At 36.8% G+C, this 24,477-nt stretch overlaps 1 protein-coding gene across 1 annotated transcript in view; it reads left to right on the top strand.

Moving 5' to 3' along the window:
* The window catches only part of LOC146589365 (adenylate cyclase type 2-like), a gene marked incomplete at its 3' end in the record, with an annotated part of 166,108 nt that overhangs the window by 29,047 nt on the left and 112,584 nt on the right, over positions 1–24,477 (top strand). The window contains exon 2 of the mRNA XM_085316348.1: positions 6,786–6,983. Coding sequence (XP_085172474.1) covers positions 6,786–6,983 — 198 coding nt within the window. The remainder of the gene's footprint in view (positions 1–6,785; positions 6,984–24,477) is intronic.

Raw genomic sequence — 24,477 nt, 5'->3', positions numbered from 1 at the left:
ATCACCTACTTGTGGTATTTAAGCAGTTCAGCTGGGAGTCACTGAAGTTACCTGTTGTGTTTTCTTCTTTACAGCCTTTTTTATCTCTGCATTTATAATGTCATAGGTAGTTTACAAATGGGTTTGGTGATCCATCCTATATTGCCATATATTTTGATAAGCCTTTGCTGTTCAGCCTACTATTTTGATTCATAGGAACTCTGTGTTATTTATTGATTTTTTTGTAGTTTGTTAATATGACTTTTAGTATGATTCTTTACTTTCTTCAATTTCCTCTTTACTTTCTTCTTTTCAGTCTTTTCTGTATACTTACTTTCCTGGAACAATGCTATTTTGCTGATAGTTGTCTTTCCACCAAGTTTTCAGTATGATTGCTGTATATATAATGTTGTTATCATCAGGCATTCTAATACTTTTATCTTGTTTCTTAGGCTCTCAGTATTTGTACAGAAGCAGGTATACTTTAATTTGGTTGTTTTATTTCTCTGTAACCTTTTTAAAAAGTGAGTCTGTCTGTTCTTGCTTTTCTTTGACATTTCCTTCCTGTTTATGTTTAATCATTTTCTTTGATTTGCTTGAGAATTTCAGGTCTCTTAAGACATTACCGCTTCTTCTAAATCATGTTTCTTTAACCTCTTCAGGTTGAATGTTTTCCTATGACATTTATTTGAGGGGTCAATAAACTCATTGTTTTGTGGTCTGGATGAAGACCAGCTACCTTCCGCAAGCTCTCTCTATTCCCAAAATTCCTCTGGTTTCCCAGAATCCTCTTTTTTACACATTTTCTTAGCTCGTTATYGGACCTTTACTTTTTAATCTGTCTGCACCTAGTATCTGAGAATGCTATCATGGTTTTCTGCTTCTTGACTAGCAACCAGAATCATTCTTTTGTCTTTTCTTATGTTATTGGTATTTCCACAGACTATGGCCTTTGACTCTTCCTCAACACTTCCTAGGAGCGTGTCCAAACCCTTTGTGAGATGTCATATTTTGGCATTAAGCAGAGAAGTCTGTCATCTCTGGTATTTCAGACCTGCTATTCCTGATAAACATTGCTACAGTATTGAGGCTTGTGAGTTTTACTAATCATTATCAGGCAAATTTCAGCTGGAAAAATCTGGATGTAGTTATTTTTCTACTAGGTAAGCGAGAAGATGAACAACTGTATGGAGTTAACTCACTAAACACAACCCACTGGCAAAAAGTTCTTGGCACTGTAGCCAGGCAAATAGATGGTCACAAGGGAGTTCATAATACCTACACGACTGTCCCTGTTTGTGCCTACATGCTAACTAGGACAGATGCAGTGGAGGTCAAAGAACAGCTCCTGTTGGTTTCAGCCGTAGTATTGCATTGATTCAGCATGCCAAACTCCTCGTACTGGAGGATTTTATTGCACACATTCAGGACTTTGAGAACATCACATGAAAGGTTTGAGTGAAGTCTTATGATACCAATAGAGTGTCCCAATGTACTGAGAAAACCAAAATGACTTAGAGCCAACCACAAGTCTACAACAGCAACTTGGCAGCTGTAATGCCAGGCAGAATTACATGATCCGTGTAACTTGCACACTCCTGGTCTGATTGCTGAGTATTGAGGAATCAGATATCACTACATGCTGACAGACAGCATGGACTGCTTGTCAGACTTGTTAATAGAGATGAATTTCTTACGACAGCAGACACCGTGAAACAACTGCACATGGAGCCTGATACTGCAATCATTGCACTGCAAAGCCAAACACAGAATGGTGAATCAGAGGGGAAAAAATCTCCAGCATGACATTACAGAGGACTTCAGTGGAAAATGAGAGACACAAACTTCAGGAGGGTTTAATTAAAAACACAGGTCAATCAATTTGCTGCTAGAGTCCATGAACATGCTGCATGAAACTCAATAAAAGATTAAGGGGGGGGGGAAGCACTGGAGAAAGTATCTAATCAGACAGCTAAGTAAGAAGCACAAGAAAAGCTTTGTGTTATGAAAGAGAAATGTTAGGCATAAAAGACAGGAATTTTGATAAGTTGTGGATCTATAAAGTACCATATGGGCTTGGAAATAGCATCTAGCCTTAAAGATACCACACTGTTTCTGAAGTGGAGATGGACAAGTAGTGATGGAATTGATGGAAAACAAAGCCAGCATGCCAACTTTTCAATTGTTTGTCGTAAATGTTGAAGTTCAAAATGAAGCCTACAGCTTGTTAGCCAGAGCAGGGAGTGGCATCTCCTAATAAAATGGAGATTTTTCCAGCCGCCTAGCAGATGGCGCACACAGTGCATTAAACACCATAAGCCAATCCACTAAAATATAAAAGTGGGAGGAGAGGGTCACATGTAGCCAGAAGCCTTTTGCAGCTTTTTAGCATTATAGAGAAGTATTTCTTGGGGGGGGGGGTTCAAGAACTGAAACATTGTCCATCTTTATGAAAGGAAAGATGACAATATGTCTTATGAAAATCATTGTAGTTCTCCTTTTTGTTTAGTTCTGGAAAAGCTTCTGCCAGAAAGATGGCTGATTAAAGGAGGATGTCATGCTGTTTTGGTACATAAGTCATTGAACTAATGATCTTTGAATACTACATTTTTTTTAATACAATCAACTTTTTTGACAAGAGATATATGAAATCTTATGTAGTTCTAATGTATTATTCACTTTTTTTATTTACATGTAAAATAAAATGTTTCATTGAACTCAGAAAAAGGTGGCTTGAATAGTGATTTTAAATAGTAAACTGTCTGAATTAATTCCAACTAAGCAGGTGGTATTTCAGATCCAGCAGGTGTCCAGTGGATGCAGACTTCTGTCAAATTCCTTTAGTTGCACAGAATAAAGGAAGAAGTACCAAAAGAAAAGAGAGACCATAGAAATAGATTTTGTGCTAAAACTAGTATTTTAAGTACTTGTTTGTTTTTATAGACTACTTTATTAATATGAGTAGCTTATATAAAACAATTGTGTGTTCTACAGTACCTCTGCTGTTTAAAATTAAACTGAAGGCATAGCATTATCTGGAAAAGGAAAGATAAGAGAAAATGAGTATTCACATTTTAATAGGAATAATGAGATTATTGCATCTTTCTTAAGAACTTGGGGAGATTGGAAAGATTTCTAACAGCAGACTTTTTAATTTCTTCGAAAATTAAAAGTAAGGTAGGAAAGACTCAAGAAGAGAGAGCTGTCAGTSAAAAGCCATGTGTTGTCAGCTTGACTACTATGTTGGCAAGTGTCAGAGTGATATTTTAATGCCATTACCTTTGTGTGTTTTAATCTCTTGAGATGAGCAATAGAAAAGTGTGTGTGCTGTATTTTTTCTGTTTTTTTGTTTTACATGGAAAATGGTCAGGGAAACAGAACAGAACATTAAGGCTTCAAGATTTCTCTTTGCATCTGACATTCTCTTTGAACCTGTTAAACACACTGATGCTTGCAAATGCTGATCAGTATTTTACAAGTTTTAAATGTTTTTAAATGCTTAAGAATTTTAAATTCTGGAAGTTACAATTTCATGAATTTTTGGTTCCTCTGAAGTAATAGAAAAACATGGTTAAATTTAATTCCAAAATTAAATTGTTTCACATGGTCTGCTTTGGTTGGTCTGAACTTTAACATGTACTTTATATGTAGAATTGTGGAAAAATCTGCACAACACACATCAAGGCTTTCTGGAAAGGATTAAGGTGGCAATAACAGTTGTTTTTCTTTTCTCTCTCTTTCTTTCTCTCTTTCTCTCTCTCACACAGACACTTCTTTTTTAATTATCTAATTTATACTCTATTCTACCTTTGCATTTCTCTTTCTTTTTAAAATGCACACAGTGTATGGTGAAATGCAAGCAGCATAGGACACCAGAAACAGATTGTTTTGTAGCTAAAACAGGTGGACTCAGTGAGGTTGCAGTAATTTACATGTGATGAGGCACTGATTCATTGTCATCTGTTTCTTTTTCTGTGTATTTGTAAACCAAAGTAAAATTATGAAATTGTGTAACAGAAAACCGAAAAAGGGGAATAAGTAAATTTTCTTTTTAAGTTTGTGATCAAAACAGAGCACAGTTAGGTGTTGAGATCAGTGTATACTTAAATAAAAAGGATGTCCACTGATTAGCTGTTAATTTGGAAACAAACATTTAGGTAAATTGGTCTAATGTAAGAATATATATATGACTTTAGGTTTGTATGCATATTCTAAACTGAAATCTAAAATAAATAAATAAACTGAAATCTAAATATAATTGATTTATTATCAAGCAAAACAGACACATGTTCATCCTAGAAAGTACAAGAAATGTTTTCCTGAAATGGGAAAGGAATGTTGTTGAACTGCATATAGATATTCTAACTACTGTGTTTGTAGCCTAACCATCTTTACTGAAATACTGATTTTTTATAATTTAAATCCATGGTTTTCCTGAATGTTAGCTTCCTTCAGGAGCTTGCTCATTCTTCTTCAGTGCTACTGCCTTGCCTGCATGGCAGCTCAAGGAGTGCAATGTTACCTGGGCACACGTGCATGCTCTGACTACTCTGATGTTCCAGCAAGAACCACCTGCAATCCCACCTGGAAGTGCAGAAGTAAAAAATTTAAGTTAAATTTTGTCAGTATTATCTAGACTGATCTTATTTAGGACATTAAAAAATAAATGGCATGGTGTTCACTGGAACGAATTTTAGAGATGGGAACAAAAATTGCAAAATTCAGGGAAACAAATAAGTAGCTCTCACTATATTCTGTATTACATTTTGTCTATTGGTGCAGAAGGTTAGTATTTGTGGCTTCATACAGCTCTGTACTTCTGCAGACACCAAGGTCTGCACCTACCTTTTAAGCTCAGAGGTTTGTTTTCTGCAGGACTACCTGAGCACTTGAAAGCCTTTATGTGTGCATACTTTTGCCAGATTAGTGTTTGCATTTCTAAATTAGCACTGTAATTTCTTGACCCTTCTGTGGCTTATAGGCTGATCATCAGTGTTGAAATAATAATTGCTTAAATGTGTGACTTCTTAAATTTAAAAGGGAAGAAAGCATATAAAGAGATGAAAGATGAGCGGACTTTAGTCACCTTTCAATAGTGGATGCACGGTTTCATTTCTGCACATGGAAAGCAAGAGGAAAACATGAGTGAGGGAAATCTGCTGTGGTTCAGTTTTATTCAGCTCTTCTCCTCTTCCCCCTAAAAAAGAAAGCAAAAACATAGCTTAAGCATACTATTTGAAAGGTGAGAAAGGCAAAAGTTACTTCTTGTGTGTATCGAGGCTGTGCTAGCTGAAGACATAGATGGGCCTGCTTTGTGCCCTGGGGAAATGTACAGATGTCCCTGCTGCAGTAGCTGAGTGTTTGAAGCATGCAGTATGCATGTGGTCATGCTCACAAACCAACCCAAAAAGAAGTTTGGGGAGAGGAAGATGAGGGATCATTAAAGCAAGTCTCTCCTTATATACAGCAAGTTGCATAACTGATCTTTTATTAGATCTGGTCAGGAAAAAGAATACTGAGAAATGCCGAAAGAGTAAATTTTCAGTTACACTGTAATGGTAGCAATTCTTGTCCAAATAGAAAAGGGGGGGAAAAAAAAGTAATAAAAAGCTTTTAAGCAAAATGTTAAGTATTTGAGTTGAGAAAACAGTACTGGGAAGGATTTATCAGGACACTAAAAAGCAACTATAAACCTAGGCAGAAAGAAATGTTATTTCTTTATGCTTAAGCATGTTAAAAATCATCAGATAAGTAGTTCCAGATTGTTCCAAAGATTTCGTCAGGATGTGAAATAGATTTGTGAAATTTCTGCATGAAGTGCAGTGTTAGTGGAGGATTTTATACTGTTGCAACAGCAGAGTTTGGGAGCCTGCTTTTGCAGTCATTATTGGCACAAATCATGCTTTTATAACTTGTAGCTACTACTTGAGTGAGTAAAGATGGTATGACCAGACACCCAAAGTGCTGTGGTCCTTCAATCAGAGATGTTTTTGAGCTAATACAGTCATACAAAATCAAGTATTTATTCTTTTTTTTTTAATGCACAATGACTGCTAGGTGATTTAAAGATATTAGTGTAGTAACTTCTGGAAACTTATATGTAGGTTCTGCAAAGAATTTAAATATTGTTTGTTCTCAGTCTCATCTCAGATTGGATTCTGGTCCTTGCACATTTTGAAGTAAACAGTTGCTAGAAAAAATGCGCATACATAGTATAAAGCCCATTCATCCAGATGAATACTTTAAACAGAAACAAAAGTTATGGTATCTAGTGAATTTTGCTGAGACAGAAAGTAGGCTTTTATGGACCTTCAGACACACAGTAGATTAGGGAGGCATTTTGAGAGCTGCGTTCCTAAACAGAGAAGCGTGAATTGCCTCTGCAAGCCACGCTCATCTCATAAATCTTTTGCATTCTGGAATGGAAAGTCTGTGTTACTTCTGCAGGTTGGGCTTGCCTTTTAATTTGCTTCCTCTTACAGGCCTGGTTCATTACTGCAGCGTGGTTTGCAGGTTTTCTGATCTGCTTCAAGTAATATATTTAGTATTTGTTGTTCATTTAGTAAATGAAGCACCATGCAGTAGTATAGTTAATAGTCGTTTATGAGGATAATATTACAAATTACATCTTCTTGCAGTGAAATAAATCCTATTTTGATTCATATCACTTTTAGTATTCAAAGTCATGTCTTTCAGAGAGCCAGACTCTGTGTGCCAGAGAATAGCCAAGTTAGAATATCTCACTGTTGTCTCATCTTTTAAGTACCTTAGCTTTTAACTACTTTTTCATTCTTCTCTATTTCCAGGAAATAGAAGACCATGTGGCATTTTTAATAACTGTTCCAACAGCCCTAGCAATTTTTTTTGCTATATTTATCCTTGTCTGCGTAGAACCTGTATTTAAGAAGCTGCTTCGTGTATTTTCTCTGGTGGTCTGGGTATGTCTTGTTGCCATGGGATATCTCTTTATGTGTTTTGGAGGAGTCATCTGTCCCTGGGACCAGGTAAGACAGTCATTAATATTCATTTCATTTCCATTGACTAGCTTTCCAAGAACAGGTCCTTGCACGAGCATTCGCATTAATTTTTGTGGACCATCTCATAAAATATTGCTGTGACTAAATGATTGCCTGATAAGGTTTCCTGCATCTATTTTATAAATAAAAAGAAGGTGCATATATGTTTAGTGTATGGACATTTTTGAACAATTTTGCATAGGTATCCTTAAGTTTCTTTACATAAAGAACATCTGATTCCAGTCACTGACTTCTTTGTGTGATGAACACTTGATTKCAGTGACCAATTAATGTGACAGAAACTGTGGTTTCATTCAGGATTGACAACACTGTCTTCTTCAGCATAGTATGTTAGAGCTTGCAGTGTAGGTGGATAACTCTGTGGTCTTCAAGACTCCCTCTAGCAATAGCAATGGAAAAAAAGGATTGAATTTTCTCACATTTCTAGGGAAATAAGCAGAGGGAAAAGTGAAAAGCCTTTCACAATTCCAAAATTTTATAAAGCACACCAAACGAGTAGATTTGCCTCATAATAGCAGAGCTTTTGGAAGATCAATAAATGGTTTGTAATATCCTAAGTTGTACCTGATAGATTCTTCTGTGCTCTGCTATATCTCTTCCTTTCTGCAAGGCTCTCTACTTCCAGATTCCTGTTATAATTGTGGTAAAACTCCTCTTAAATTCAGTGGGAGTAAAACTGATTCTTGATTTGGAAACACTAATTTGCTTTCGTTTGGCTTTAACTCTTGTACATTTTTAACCAAAACTACCCTATGGATATATTTTTCAGATTTTATTTTCTTGTTGCAGTAGGATGAATAAAAGCTTTTATATATGTAAACGTGCCTCATGAAAACTGCATGTTGACTCTGAGTTTGGTATAACCTGGTCTCTGTAGTACTCTATCCATAGTGTCTTCTATGCCTTTAAGATAAACTGGCAACAATTACTCTGACTTGTTGCTCTGATCTTGCAAAGACTTATGCAAATATTGAACTTTATAACTAGTTCCATTAAAATCTTTGATTCAAATGGTTTAAACTGCTGGTGCATGTTAGTAATATTAGTTTTGGAGCTTTTATTTGGTTTATTGGGGTATTTTTGTTCTTGCTCTGTGCTTTTTACAAGACAAAGCAAATATAATGCAAAATCTAAATGAGTTCTGTTTCAAATACATCCTTTTCAAAATAGCTAATTGAAAAATGATGAAAAAGAAGACTAGTAATAGACTTTAAAAATATTCTTTTCATCATATCTTTCATGTTTCCTGAATCTTCAGCTTGTTAAAAATATGTTTCTTAATTGTACTAGTAACTACTGACAAATACATTTACTCATGCCATAGTTTCTCGGAAAGACATGTTATTTAGTCATGCGTCAACAAACCTTCTCCCCTTAAGAGACAACCTCAAGTCCTTTTGTTTCTGGCTTAATGATTTTAATCTTCCATTTGTTTGTTTGTAACGGATAAATGGGGATTTTTTTCTGTGGTCTGAAGGAACTAAGTGTGAATGTTCATTGCTTTCACTTCCATTAAAAATATCACTTCAGAGACATTATTTTATTTATGAACTCGATATATATTTAATGCAGAGCAGTTCCTGCTGAGCCCACGGGCATATAGCTCAAGCAGCTTGTGTGAAGTGATAATACAGTGAAGTGGGTGGTCGGGGCCATTGTTTTTTTGCTGAAGTCCTGGGGGCTGATGTAAAATAAGTGCAAAGCATAATTGGTTTCAGCTGTCCTTCATTGCCTCTGCAGCCTGCATTCATCTCTCTGTATTTTCTTTTCTTTTGCTATTTGCACTACCAATTTTACCAGCCAGTCTAATGTTTTAAGTTAGCCCAAGCTCCCTTAATGCTCTTTATGGAAAATGAGGAAAAACAAGTGCATGGGGCAAGAGATGGAGAGCACCTAAATTAGGCAGTGTGTGACTTTACAAAAAAAAATGGACATTGATGTCAAGTCTCTTTGGTATCTGACAAATTTATTTTTAAAAGTGTGGCAGCACTCCCTTGTTGGCATCAGCCCAAGTGTCTGCCAGTGGCAAGCTTGGCAGCAGAGTGTCTGGTTTGCCTTCACAGTCTAGAGAACTTGGACTCTTCAATGCTGCATGCACTATACTGCATTTCAGAGCACTCTCTGGGAGGTCTGATATAAGTGGCCTGACACCTAGCAAGGGCTGGTTGGAAAGGAGAATAGAAGCAGCGTCAATGTAAAGACTGAGAGAGAGCAATTGACTGCTGGTGGATCTTTCCAAATCTCAGATATGAGCAGTAATGCATGGAGATGATTTCAGTGAAGAGAGACCCAAGGAAGGTGCTTAGAAAAGTCTGTGCAGAAGTCAGTGGACGATGTCTTTGATAAAAGACCTATAACACAAGGCAGGCAAACCAAGGAAATATTGTTGATGGAAGAGTGAGTAGAAGATTGTAGGAAATAAATTCATGTTGTTGAGAGCTGAGGATGGTAGATGGTCAAATAGGAGTGGCATAAGATCACCTTGTTCCTTAGTAGCTCAATTCACAAATAGGGTGATACATCAAAGTGAAGAAATTCTGTATTTGTATAGCCAAGAAGAGAAGGACTCTGTGGATGCCTTCAGCCAAAGGGAAAAGGTGATGTGTTATTTTTGTAGTGTTAGGACTTTTTCTTACTACAGAAGGGTGACTTTTTCCTTACAAAATGTAAATGTAGTACTTATCTGCAGAGTTACATGCCCAAGGATGAATTTAAATTAATTTCCTCTTGTTTCACTGACAGTTTAGTTATTGGGCCAGAATTGCCTTTCCATGTCAGCCTCTGTCATGTCTAGTATTTCCTCAGCCTTTGGTACAGTGTGAATGTGTCACAGCACGTTGATATCAATGGGTAAGAAGAGCTCTTGAAGCATACTGTGGATGATACCAAAAAAAAAAAAAAGATGATAATTAATACAGCATTATACTGATCTAATGAATTCCATCATTGCTGAATTTTTATATTCAGCTCTATTTAATTATATTTGCACAGCCCAGGCACCAGATGTGTTCCACTTGGCTCCTCATGTATATTCAGTTATAGCACAGAAGTTGTTTCAAGCAAAGTTTGACATTTCTGATTCCCCCAATATTTTTCCCAACAGTGATGTATTTAGAATATATGTTTGGCTATTTTAGCCTAAGTGCTACTTTTTGAGCAGATTCTAAAGCATGATGTGGGCTTTTCTAATGTGTTGTTACAGGCAGGTTAAATTCAGGCCTTGGAGCAGCACAGCATTGCAAAGTGTAGGCAAAGTTTTCCCTGTCATTATTTATAATTCTCAGTTTTCTGATACTCTCTTGGCATCTGAGGACAGCAATCTGTCATGTGCTGAGTGATAAGGGCTGACACAGAGCATTTTCCCTGGTCCATTGTAGCATTTGGTTCCTGTGTCAGGCAATTCCTGTCTTAGGTTTCCAGAGGCAGTAGAGGACATACATTTCCAAGGTTTGAGGTCTTCATTTCAGAAGACCTATCTACAGTATGCTGGATCCATTCATGGAAAAGGAATCATTTTCCTTGTACAGAATTACTTACAGTCCCATTTCTGCACCTTGCTTGGGACCTGTGTTATCCAAAGTCAGCCTGACACAAATTATTCACAAAGTGTTGTGTTGTTAAGCAGTAGAGCAAAATTAGAAGTATTAGAAGTAGGACAAGGCGAGTGTCAGTGAATTTGCTGCAGCATGGGAAATCGTGGGTGCTGAGGGCTCAGGAGCTGGAGTATGAAGGAGACTTGGATTTTTTTTTCAGTTTGAAGATTAAGAAAGCAATCAGGAATCGGTAACCTGAGCGAGGAAATAAACCTTGTAGGAGGGTGATTCAGTACCTTACAGTATGAATAGCCAGTTGAAAAAACAACATAGGGAAAATCAGAGACTGTGCGTGAAAAGGGGAAAATGCCAGCTAACAAATAATACCATACTTTAAAAAGTGGTGTGATAGAAAAGGGGGGTGGGGGGGGAGAGAAGAAACAAACCAAAACCCACAATCCACAAGCATAAGCCGTATTTAGAGTCATGTTAGAAAAGCATGATTTTTTGAAGTCACATGAAATCCCAGCCCTATTAACAGGATTTTTAATGTGCTTACCAAATCAGCTGTGGCTATATCTGTATAAAAGACAGGAAAAATATGAGCTGAGCCACTGTTAAGCTTTGGTAAGTCATGTGAATGGTTTATGATAGTTATTCTTGGAAAGAGAACAGTTTCTTTAAATAGGGAAAGGAGATTTAAAAAAATCTGTTGTAGTGCCAAATGGAAAATTAGAGGCCAAACTGGAGGACATGGGTATTATTAAAATAACTGTAAAYAGGTGAAAGGATATGACAGTTGGGGTGACTTCAGAGAATATCAGGCAGGAGGAAGATTGCTAGAGGCATTTTTCAGGGGGCTGTCTGGGGAATGACTGCTTTTATTAGGGCTTTCTGCTAGTGGTGGGACCAGCAAATGTCACTGCTGTTATGAATTTTTCTATGACAGTTAAAAGATTCTTAATGTAGCAGAAGATTGACATGTTATAGGGGAAGAAGAGCGTAGCCTTGAGGACCGAAGTAATAAAAACTAGATGCAGTTTAATAATACAAAATGTTAGGTGCCTAAATTTGGGAACTAATAGCAGRAATTGCAGCTATAGGCTGTGAGTTTCTCAGCAGAAAATGAGCAGAAACAAGCAGAATAAAGAGGAGAAGTGCTAACTGGTCCTGAGGTTGTTGGAAAATACATCCATAAGAGACAGGTAGAATGTCAAGGTATGCAGATGAGATACGGATAAAACCACACCTGGAATATTCTGTACATTGCTGCTCACCTGCATTCAGAAAGGTGAACTGAAACGGGAATGTATGGAGAGAATAGCAAGTGAGGTCCCTGGGAAAATGGAGAGAGGAGATCACACAAACTGAACCACAAGAAGTTCCACTTGAATATAAGGAGAAACATCTTCACTGTGAGAGTGACGGAGCACTGGAACAGGTTGCCCACAGAGGCTGTGGAATCTCCTTCTCTGGAGATATTCAACACCCACCTGGATGCAACCCCTGTCTAACATGCTCTAGGTGACCCTGCTTGAGCAAGGGGGTTGGACTAGACGATCTCCAGAGGTCTCTTCCAACCTCAACTATTCTATGAGTCTGTGAGAAGAGTTTAATTTGCATAGATTAACANAAAAAAAAAAAAAAAAAAAAAAAAAGGAAGAATCCTGTGAGTGGTATCACTGCCATCTACAGATAATAGTTAATGCAAGAATAGGGAAAGTCAACCAGCTGTAAATTAAATTGAAAATGGAAATAAGAATAAACCCCTTACCTGTTAGGGCACTGAGTTTTTGGAGTGGCTTTCCAATCAGGATAATAAGGATTAAAATAATGAATTAATTTTAAAATGAGATGCTGTCCTTGTTTGAAAGGCATTYTGTGTCTTTGGTAGCAGGAGAGTGGGTTTCAGTGATTCAGAAGCATCATTTTACTTATTATTTATATGCATTACTAAGATCTGGGGATGCGTAAACTAATTTAAATGAAGAATAACTCCAAGGTTTGCCTGAAATTTGTTACAAAACTAAAGAGTGTTTTTCTTTTTTTTAAGTCATAAAATTTCATGGCTTTTTATTATTGAAGGGTCTTTAATTTTTCTAGATTTTCTCTGTAACGGTAATCTTAAGAATTAAAATATCAGGGTATGATAAGCCAGCTATATTTCTGATCCCTTCAGGTAATTATTGTAAGGCTTATGGGAGAGGTTTGATATAGCAAAAACTATAAGGGACTGAAGGGCTCTTTTACCTTTATCAGAACTTTATGAAACCCTTGTTTTCCACTTGTTTATTTGTCTTTACTGTTTCCTTTAGTGATTTTTCCATCTTAGAGCACAGCAGTACAAAGGCTGAGCTGATTGCAGATTTCATCAAGATTATTGCACAATTTGTGTGTTTTGTGATATTTACTATGCAAGTCATGTGAATTAATTTGCTAAGAAAAGCATCACAGTAACTCCGTAGAAGTGCACTATAAATGTAAGTCTCAGATAAATATGCAAAACTGAATATTCTGGCAGTTCATTCTATTTGAATTCTTTCAGCAATGACATTCTTAACTGAAAATGCAAGTTTCAGTATTTTTTAAGTAAAAGTTTTTTTCAAAATATTTTTTGTTAACAATCCTAACACTTGTTGTAAGCCACGTTAGAAATAGCACTCATCAATAAATCTGCCAGTGTTTCTCAGAAGACTGAAACTAAGCAATTCTAATTTCAAATAGCATTACATTGTGACATTATTGATGGTTGCTTTGTAGCTATCTGTAGAAGGAGAAAAGCTTTTGACATAGTAAGGCTTACTCAACATAAATTGTGGCAGATGTATGCTTAAGGTATAAATACATGAATATAATTTATAAAATCTCTATTAATTTTATAAATAACTTAAACACTCAAATATAAGTGATAGCATTCAATTTTTGAATTAATAACGTATAATTAAATTTAAATTATATAAATGATGGATGAATTATAAATTGTAAATTTCTTTTGTGGACCATTCGACTGAAGTGTGCTTCAAGAGATTATTCATGTTCCCTTAGTGGTTTTTTCTCTTTTACTATATGGCAAAACTTTTTGTATACTAAATACCATCTTAGGACATAGTTTTTATGTTTATATTGGCTTAATTCAGCAATAAGCTGTCTGACAAAAAAGGAAGAGAGAAAATAATGGAACGAGTTAAAAGTCCCCTCTCAGAAAACACTTCAGGGTTGCTGAGGGGCAATCCACGGAGTATTTATCTTTTACGATTTTGCTACCTCTTTAGCTACCATAAAAAACTGATTTTAACCATTGATAGGAAAGGGGCTGAGGGCAGAAAAGAAGCCAAAGGACTTTGGCAGATTTAAAACTGAGAAGTCTTCCAAAGGAGAACCAGTATCTCCTGAGGAGGTCCAAACCAGGCACAACATCTCCTCGCTTTATTATTGTGGAAGAGTTACTCTGTCACCACAATTTCCATACCACTTAGGACTGTTCTACTCTGTAAGTGTCTGCCACAAAAATAATCATATATATGTGTATATATACGTACATATACATACTTACATGAATGTATCATACACACACACACACACACACACACACACACACACACTCCCTCCCTCTCTCCATCTCTCCTCTCTGTCTCTCTGTCTCTCTCTGTAATGCAGCATGCACTGTCTTGCCTGGTAGGAAAAGAGCACATTTCTATTATTACTACAAGACTTCATAATGATTTTATAGCTTAAATGGTGTTATTTTACAACAGTGTGGAGTTGGTTTTTTTTTGGATTAATATATTTTGTTCTTAAATAATACTGTTCTGACAAAGGTAATTTGGACAGTTAAAAACTTGAATACCTGTTAATCATTGTGGAGCTTAGACTACACCTTTCTTGCTTGCTTCTTGTACATACAATTTTAGCTAAATAATATCCGTACATTCAGATGAAATGGGACAGAACCACCTCGGAGCTGCTGAGTTTTTCCTTCTCAGCAGTGTAGAAGTGCTTTATTAATGCCTAGTGAACTCATGCAGGTCATAATTGGGGCAATATACTCCGATTTTGGTGGTGTATCTGTTTTTCCATCAGAATGCTGAAGTCCTGTAATAAATTTTAGTTCTGTATCATACATTTCAAAGCATTATTCTTTCTTACATAGGCACACCTGGATCTCTTCTAAAATACTCTGATTTCTGTAACATTTCCCTGGTACAATATCCTTGCATGGAAAGAATCATATTCAAGTTTCCGTATGGAGTGATTACTTAATAACTTCAGTCTCTTGCCTCATACCTTCGTGTGGCATTGCAAAGTAATTTATAATTTGTGGTTTGTAATGTGCCCAGTCTCACTTGACATTAGCTCTGTCTAGACTTTTTCCTTCTTGGAGAAAGATTGTTTCTGTAATCTATCAGTTTGCACRTTTGCAATGTGAGTATCCTTAGACAATTTTCTACTCATTTGGCCTATCTCACAATTCATTTATATTCTTTTTTCTGTACTTCCTTTTATACATGTTTTATATATGTTTCCTTCTGATTTTSTGTCACCTTCTCATGTTATTTAACATGACAGTTGTCTCCTCTTCCAATTTATCTTCATTAATAATTATCTTCATTATCTTCATTGTATCTTCATTAATAATATCTTCATTAATAATTCTTTGATTTAATGTGCTGTTATTTGTCATCACCCTGTATTTTTTTTATCTTGCATCCAGCTGTGGTCTTTGTAACAGTATTCTTTTTTTGTCTGACCCAATATGGATGAATTTAGGTAGGCATCAATATTTTGGGGGATCGTTATTGACAATAACAGTGTGAAAGTTCCAATGACTCAAATATCTGCGGGCTCAATTAGAGTTATGCCATATTCCTTTTTGAATACCACACTAGTAATTCTGCAATTCTGCCAAGAAAAAACACTTGTGGCAAGCTTTTTCTCTATGATAATAACATAAGCAGCCCAAAAATTATGACTTTATCTTCTAGATTCCGTATTTTTCTTTATTTTGTTAATTTAAGGTAGAGTTGATTCTAAATAATTAGGATTGTACTTTTTAATGATGAAGGAAACAGATTAAACAATCTCTCCTATAAAGAAGGTGAATATCTAAACAATCTTATCAAATATATATGTTCCCGAAAACTTCTACATTCCATAAAGAACTAAAAATCCTCAATGGTTTTAGCAAAATTACATGAAATAGAGATTTGAGTATGTCTTTTTTTTCTTGTGTCATGTCATGCTCCGATTACCCATTATGACCTTTGTGTGTCAGTGTTATCTAATGACARTTTCTGTGGCTGTGTACATATTGCATACACACTTTTATAGATAAGGTTAATACGATGTTTTAAATCGCTTACACATAGATGAGATTACAGTTTTACTTAGATACACACGGATGCCTTTTTCTTTTTCTTCTCATAGTAATCTGAATTTAATCACCATTTAAAAACATATTTATAGATATCAAATAGACTTTGGGGTTTTTGTCTGGACCACCGTGGATAAACTAGCAGGTCCACCAGATCATCCAGAGTTTTGAGAGGGAAGAATAATAGGTGATTGGCATGGAATAATGTGTACATTAATTCAATTAAAAAGCTGAGGCCGGCTCAGAGACAGCTCAGAGAAAGTTGAGAAAAATCAAATTTCTTGGTCAGGTGCAGATTGGAATTTTAGTTCTAGTACTTTAGAGAGAGCAAAATCTGGCTGTGTGAGAAAGCCCAGAATGCAGAAAGGGACAATAAATGAACATAATCATGTATTAATGTTTCTATACTGCCACATAATTTGTTCTAGATGAGCATAACAGGAGTATGTTTTGTATTCATATGTCATCTAGGCAGGTGGTTAAAGGATACATTTCTCCACAGGGCTAACAAAAGAACTTTACCCTGAATTTGCTTTTTATTACTTTAATAACTCTTAATTACTTTTCTTCCCATCTCTCCTTATTTATTTTTAATCAAATTTCAGAAAGAGCTGCTCTTCTGAAGCCCTATGAGCATTCTATATACTGCATTTTACAATACTGCAGGGACATGTAGTGGCTACTAAAGTTAACTACAAATGGAAAATCTTATCAGATCCATCAGATTGTTTCCATGATTCACAATTTATCTAGCAGTAGCAATTTTGGGACCTAGCCATGGATTAGTGGTTTCATGCTATAGAAATACAGAACAGGAGGCTCCTGTTTTGCTGCAGGGTTTATATTCTCCATTAGTTACCATGTCGAGCATCTGCATATTGTAGGGATTTGAAAATAAAATGGGATTCATTTAATACAAGGGCATGTTTCAGGTTTTGATACTTTTGCAATTGTACTGTGATTCCTATGGTTTTTGTTTTCCTGTTTTATCAAACTAAAGAGAGATTGCTATGTCACAGGTATTCCTTTATTCAGAACAGTTGTCACCTGAGTTATCATCTGAGAGGACTGGAGTCAGAGAGAAGGTCCACCGCCTCTGTGCGTTGCACCTTCCTCTCACTGTTTTCCACGACGGGCAGCCTTTGCCCAGGGACAAAGGGGCAACAGCACGTAACCTGTGTGCACAGGCTGAGGCTGAGGATGCAGGAGAAAATTTGCAGTAGCTGTGTAAGGTGGCTGTGGGGGACAGAGGAAGCAAGATAAGAATAGCCACAACCCTCGGTGGATGATCTCCCATCCTAGGATTAGAGTGCTTGTGAGAAGCCTCAAAGTATCATGAAAATTATGCACCTACAACATTGAGAGATCTGATCGTGCAGGCAAAATAACGGCTTGCGTGAGCGCAATGCCTACTGATTTTTAGCAGACAAACTTTCTCACTGATTGTGTGTCTTCCTTCTTCTTGGAGGTAGAAAAACCCTTCTGCAGTCCTGGGCAACAGAGAGCTCCTGGGCAGCAGGCTGGAAGGAGAGCTGCTAATGGGAAAGTAGGAGGGGCTGAATCAAGACCATGAAAGAAATATTGTCCTTTGTTAGTGCAACCAAATGGTAAATAAAATCCCCAATTGATTAGGCAAAGAGCAGCATGTACTTTGTGTGTACAGGAAATAGACTTTCAACTCTTGTTATTTATGTACTCAGTGAATAGACATGATAGACATGGACAGCAAACAAGAGTCTGAAAAATACTCAAGAGTTATAAAGAGCTAGGTTTCTTGCTATTGTTAAGGAAATTACTTCTTAAATACATCATATCACCAGATACATGTACATATTAGAAAGTATCTTAAGTACTTTTAATACAATTTAATACTTAGTACACTAATATTATAGCTCTCCACGAGTTCGCAAAAAATATCAGCAGTATTTTGGGGGTTTAATAGTTTAATTTTAATGCAGAATACATGTAAGGAAGTCATTCTTGTTATGCAAGGTCTGCTGTTGCGGCCATGTGATATGAAGTAGTTACAATATAAAGTATATTAAAAGTAGTAACAATTTTAGAATATTTTTTAAAGCAAAGAAATTTCCAGGCAAAACAATTATTCTAAAAATGTCTCAAAATATATCTGAAGATGTGATGGCTTCAATGACTTACTGGCAATAAAAGTAAAATTTTAGCTTTTTGTGATAGTTGGCTTTTCTGTATTTTATTATATTTGGATAAAAACAGTTTACAAAACCAATATAATTTTTTTAGTGAATTTATCTTTTCAGTATTCCCTTAACTGACAAAGTAGCTTCATCATTGTCTGTTTATTGAACTGGMGGGTAGCTAGGTGATCTTCCCAACACTTGTTTAAAAGACTGGTGTTCTAATTCTTCATTTTTCATAAGCGTCCTTAACTTTGAGAACCTCCAAAAAAGTCATTGACTAAAACTGCAACTGCACAGTAAGAGACTTCTAGCAGTGTCTTTGCATTTGAAATGTTGAAATGTTGCCATAGTTAGGTTTATTCTGATTTTAAAGTAACTTACTACTTGAAATCCCATTTTCACTTCTCAAACTATTTGTTCATTATGAAGAATCTGTTTTTCATTTCTCAAATTGGTTTTTGKGATGTTGTTTTCGACTAGAAATATTGGAATGTTGTCAGTATTGAGATAATTTTATGGAACTTTAATGTTCAGGGGTATGTCCTGCTCACAGCAGAATCTAACAGGGAGGAAGCATACTAGGAAGGCCTGAGTGGAGGTGTAGTCCTGTGCATCCTCGCCTACCTCCAAATCGAGGTCCTGCGTAGGAAGTACTTGGTGCAAGATAGGGAGCAGTAGGCCACAGTGGGGTGAGGAGTGATGGCAGCACTGGGGCTTAAGCAGACAGAACTGCAGAACTGCCCTATGAAGCTCCTAAGTMCTCGTGAGCCAGAAATATCTTCTGCCCATTGACTCCCACCCATCTCACCTGAAAGCTCAAATATATTACCCCTCCAACACACTCAAGCACCTATACCTAACCCCTTCCATGTCAAAGAATCTCCTAAATGGACCTCCATATTCTCTCATAGTAACTCCTCCTGTTCCTTCTACTCTGCATAGTCCCTGCCTTTCTAAGCCCTCCTAAGCCAGAAACCCCAASGTTTCCTGCTCCTCCAAGCCTTGACTCTGTCCTTCCTCAGCCTCCCACCCTCAGATTTTGCTGCAGTTCTGTCTTCTTGAGCACTAGTACTACTGTAGTACTTTCAGAATGTGCTAAGTTTGTTTTTTAAACAAACAAACATTTTGTTTTTAAAAAAGAAAATGTTTTCACAAGCTGAATAAAAAATAATAAATGCTTTTAAAATGGTGGGTAATAAATGCAAGGGCCTAAAAAAACCCTTAATGACTGAAGTATGTCATTTCTGTGAATGCATGAAAACATCTGCAGTAGAGCAGATTCAGAAGTTATTACACAGTCTTAAGACAAAATCACTACTAATTTGTGAGAGCTTCTTCTCCACCTTGCTGCTYAGTAATTTTATGGTGGGCAATCATAGCTGGTCCTCCAGATTTGGGAATCACTGACAGCAGAACTTGTCAGCCCAGTAAACTGGTCCTGTTATGGTCTTGCTCTCGTGCTTTCTTAGAGTTAACTTAATGCAGACACTGTGTTTTATAGTGTAGGATAACTTTGGCATGTATGTAGATGAAAAAACTACTGTTCCTACCCACCTGTTAGGACCCCAAAGGCTGATGTGGAGTTGTGACTTCTTTATGCCGATGTATCCAGAGTGGAATCATTCCCCAAATAGCATCTCTAATCCGATCTATCACTTCTAGTATGRTAAGGCATTGTCCCATCTCCCATCCAGAAGACTGGCTTAAAAGCTACCAACAAGCTTCTTGTAAGATTGTTCTTGAATTCTTCTTCATTACAGTTTAAACCCCTTGCAGTGAGAAATCAATGTTATAAAGTCTGTAATTTGATTAGTACAGTTAGAAATTCCCAAATGATATATGGCTGTTATCCATTTCAACATCTACATAGTTTTAATGTAGACAAACTACAGTAGAAGAGCCGAGCAGGCAGTGAATATGCTATAATCGTTAATCTGTTGTGCTTGGACAAGCATTTTATCATGATTATCAAAAGATATTTACATGAGCACAGGCAAAAGTGTCCTGATCTAGCCTCTTTGCACTCAGGGGRGTGTAATGGTTTCTCTGCTTACTTGAAGGTAAGAGAGAACAGTTGAGGAACGGGCAGGAACGGTCTCGAAGTTCTGCAGTGGCTGAGGATTTTCCTTACAGCAGAATCCTTTCTGAACATCCAGGAACTGCAGTAYTTTGGAACACTTCTGCACTGCACATCATACCCTTGTTTTATCTTTTTTTGTTTTCTATTATTTTAATACTATATTTTTAGATATAATACAATACTGAATCTTGGTTTATTCATGTCTATTTTTATTTTAAATATCTACCTTACCTTGAATTTTAGAGGATGCATTATTTCTCCATTTGTTTAATAGGGTTATCCTGAAAGTAATACTAACCATGGATCATTTCAGAGGATATTGTGTGTGATGAGTGGAAAGTTATTTTTAATCACCGTACTAAAGAGCAGTCTCTTCTATTCCAGTCCCTCAAAGGACAAAAATGACTCATTTACCTTTCAGATAAGATACAAATACTGTCTGTTACCAATTTCATTCATATTTTTAATGAAATCTTCAGTATACTGCTTTAAGATGAATAAACAAATGACAGCTTATTAAATATAGCAATGGTAATGTTTGTTAGACCCAGACTAGTTCGAATTTCCCAGTGATAATATACTTGGTCAAATAGCATGCTATATTAGGATTTGTACTTCTATATCAGTACTTTAAAACAGTACCTTAAAAAAAGGAAGCACACAGAAAAGCCTTGGTCTCGAAACCCAAGAATGCTCTTACTAYCTCAGCTTCCCACTTCAGGTGTTCTGATGTGAGAAAGAATGAATTTACCACTTGCGGAAAATTAAATTCAACAAAATACCTCCCCTCTCCTCCAGAATAGTGTACTGCTTTAAGATAACGTATCATTACGTTCCTATAAGTATTCAAGGATAAAATTCAGATACTTTTAGTAACTACTGTAATTTTGCTGAAAGTACTAAAAATGCATCATTGGATTACAGCAGTGAAATAACAGCAGTTGTGAAAGTTTATTCCTCAGATTATTTGGGGGGGTCCTTGCAAAGCAGAACTAATCGTTTGTCATAGCAGCATTTCAGTAATATACTGCTTTATTTATTACAGCTCAATAGAGGCATAAAACCCACAAGGACCACTTTGAAATGCTTCAAGGTCATGCTGTAGAGAGTGTTACTGTGAAGCACTGATTTGGCAGAACATATGATGTGTCAGGTCCAGACAGACGCAAAAGTAGCAAAGAACATATAAAAACTGGATCAAGACAAATAAAGAAAAAAAAAACAGTTGCTATACAGGCAGTGTAGAAGGAGTGGGAACCTTGCAGCATTCTCAGATGACTTGTGCTGCTGCTGTTTGCCTACCAGTCAGCCAAGCAAAAAGAAACATCAGTAGCTCTTCCAGTGGTACAAACGTTTGCAACTGAGTCAGAGAGCATGTTGCTCCTGCAACCACTTTATCTTCTCCCATGCCCCTGAGCACAGGGCAGGGCTGTATCACTGCAGCATGAAGTGGCATAAAGGAGTTGGGCACGAGCAGCGCTGAGCGGTACTGTCTGCTGTGTGTTCAGCTTGTGGGAGTTCTGTAGAGAATGAGATGTTAGTACTTCTTAGAGGAAATCTAAAGTAGGATTTACAGCAGAAGAGACTCATTCCAAAATCTATTCCAGTGGAAGGGCCTCCATTTCTGCATGTTTTTAAGAGTGACCAGCACTGGTCAGTTCTCCCAGCTGCTGCAGAGAGCACTGAGCTAGAAAGAGCTGGTGAAATGTTCTCAAGGTGAACATTGATATGTGGAGTAACCCACAAAAGGTAGTTCTGCTCCAGTGTTGCTGAAGAAAAGGTTTGTCTCACAGGGCTGGAAGTACGATACTGACACCTTAAAAAATGCCATGAATGACAACTCCCTATAATATAGGCTTGGTGAGTGTAAGGATGACATCCAAATTTTTGTACAGTATGGAAACACTGATTTAGTTTGTTTCAGTGCTTTCATTTGATACTGGCCTGTGATATTATCAAACACACAAATTACCACATACTTTTATAAAGCGAGTAAAAAGATATTTGCTGCTGAATCCTGATCTATTACTCCTGTCGGATGCCTCAGAGCCTTAATTTCAAGCAGTCTGTGGATATACTCTTTATGTAGGCAACCCATTTTCTGTTTTTAGCTGGAACAAGAGTTTAAGTGAATATACACATTATTTTGTGTCATGCAGTCCCCAGAAYTTGGACATAGGTACATGCTTTGTGTCTGTACTTAACTGGACTTTCAGAATTGAAATAGGAGCTATAGATTTATTTTTTCTCAAGGTCAGGAAAGATTCAGAGGGAAACAAAATAGTGCATTATTGCTAGTCAACATGTAATTTATCTATCAATGCCATAAAGATAATATTTTCTTCTCAGAAGTATCTTGCTTTTTTTAAAGTAAGAAGGGCAGAGGACATTTGCTGTATGTAGCACTTACTATCACAGGTATATGATTGCAAGAAATGAAGTAAAGTAATGCAGATGTCTTTTTTAAATGTGGAAAAACTGATTATGCAAATAGTATTTGGAAAATGCACTTTCTTCTCCCATACCAGCACTTCAAAGAAATAACACTAGCACTACGGGGTAGATGGGATGAAGCAGGCCCATATGGAGATCTTTCTCCACCCACCATCCGCCATTTTAGTGTTTTTAAATCTTCAGTACCTATGAATTCTCATTTTCACCACTGAACAAATCCAAATCCAATCTCGGAACTAACAGCAAAATAACATATCAGGAGTCAATCTAAAAATATCCTAATCATTTTGCTACTGTTAAGTCACTGTAATGGAGACCAGAACATTATTTTGTATGTCTTTCAGTTATATTTGGTTAGTTAATTTGCCTATGTGAAAGAACTAATACTCAGTAGAAAGTCTTCCTGTAATGATAAAGTGCTTTGTGCTGCCTTAGATGACACTGGTTGAATTGCTGCGGAACTAATAATGTTTGATAGAGGAAGAAAGCAGCTGGTGTTCCAGATGCCCGCTTAAGCGTGTGTTTGTAATTTATAGATCAATATTTCTAAAGCTCTAAATCAGTATTTTTTTTTTAAAAAAAAAGCTTTCTTGCTTCCATACTTCAGCTGCCAACAGCAGCAACAAGCTCTAGGAAAGCGTAACTGTTTGTGAAACTATTTGAAAGGGTGCAAGAGCTATCCCAGCACCTTCTGTTGGAAAGTCTGCCTGGCTGGAAGTCTCTGACATGGCACAGGCAGTGACTGCCATCTGCCCTGTGGTGATTGTAACCGGAAAAGTGTGTACTGCTCTGAACGGAGACAAGGACACCGTCTTTGCACCCTGCTGTGTGAACTGCTGCAYGAACTATTGTGTCTGTGGGCTGCAATTCCTTACAGCCTTCATCAGGTGCAACTGCTCCACTATGTACTTCAGATTCAAAGTATCTGTCTTGGAGAAACAGTTAAAGAGTGAAAAGAGTTAAAGGAGTCCTCTGTCTAGACCATCTGCACTTCGTGTCTTTAAGGCTCCCTCCATCTCATCCATTCCCCAGCCTGTTCTGCTTTGGTGGGAAATTCTATACTGCGTTCTCCTCTTAAGTGATAGGAAAAAATTCCTGGCTCTCCTTATGATAACTACTATTGCTTGAAGCAATGTGAAAAGTAAAGGCTTTGCAATTACCCTTTAACTGGTGGATACTACTGGAAGCCTGTGAAGGCAGAGAGACATTTTGATATCACAGTTTTCATAGTAAAAGTTGCATGCTGACACCACAGTGGGTAAGTCACGTATAGGTTTTGCAGATCATCACAAAGGAGTCATTACATGCTAGCAAATGAACACAAATGTGTCTTTGTTTTAGGAAAGTAAACGGAAAATATGGGATTGAGTGAGGGCCAGGAATGCGCAGTTCTGTGTTTTACTGCATCAAAGTTTGTCCCCTGTAGCTGTTCCTCAGTTACGTTGGTTTGAGCAGCACATGCATTTTATTATAATGTAACATGTTTTATGTATCATAACTTCTATCTCATTATTTTACCTATTGATAAAGATGATAAATCCAGCATTTCAAAAAAAAATCTTTTTATTAATGCAGGATCTCTATTTTGGCAGGACAGGCAATATTTTATTGCAAATACTGGTCAATAATAAAAAAACAGGACTGCCAAAGAATAATTTCTTCAAGAGCTACATTTTGTCTTAAAAAAACACAGAGGGAAACTGAGCAAAAACTGTACAAAAACTGTAGAGGCAAGTCTGAAAGTTAAACAATTATCCTGTCTGAAATTTTGATTGATTTTAAGTACCTGCTTTTAGAGGAAAACAGAAATGCAGGCATCATTTGAAGCCCATTTTAGAATGCCACTCTTTCAATGGAGTTGTTTCCA

Source organism: Rhea americana, unplaced genomic scaffold (genome assembly GCF_003343005.1).
Source record: "Rhea americana isolate MKP2758 unplaced genomic scaffold, rheAme1 scaffold_463, whole genome shotgun sequence".
In the NCBI taxonomy this organism is placed as follows: Eukaryota; Metazoa; Chordata; class Aves; order Rheiformes; family Rheidae; genus Rhea; species Rhea americana.
The sequence above is the reverse complement of the archived record's forward strand: the minus strand, read 5'-3'. Positions and strand labels throughout refer to the sequence as shown.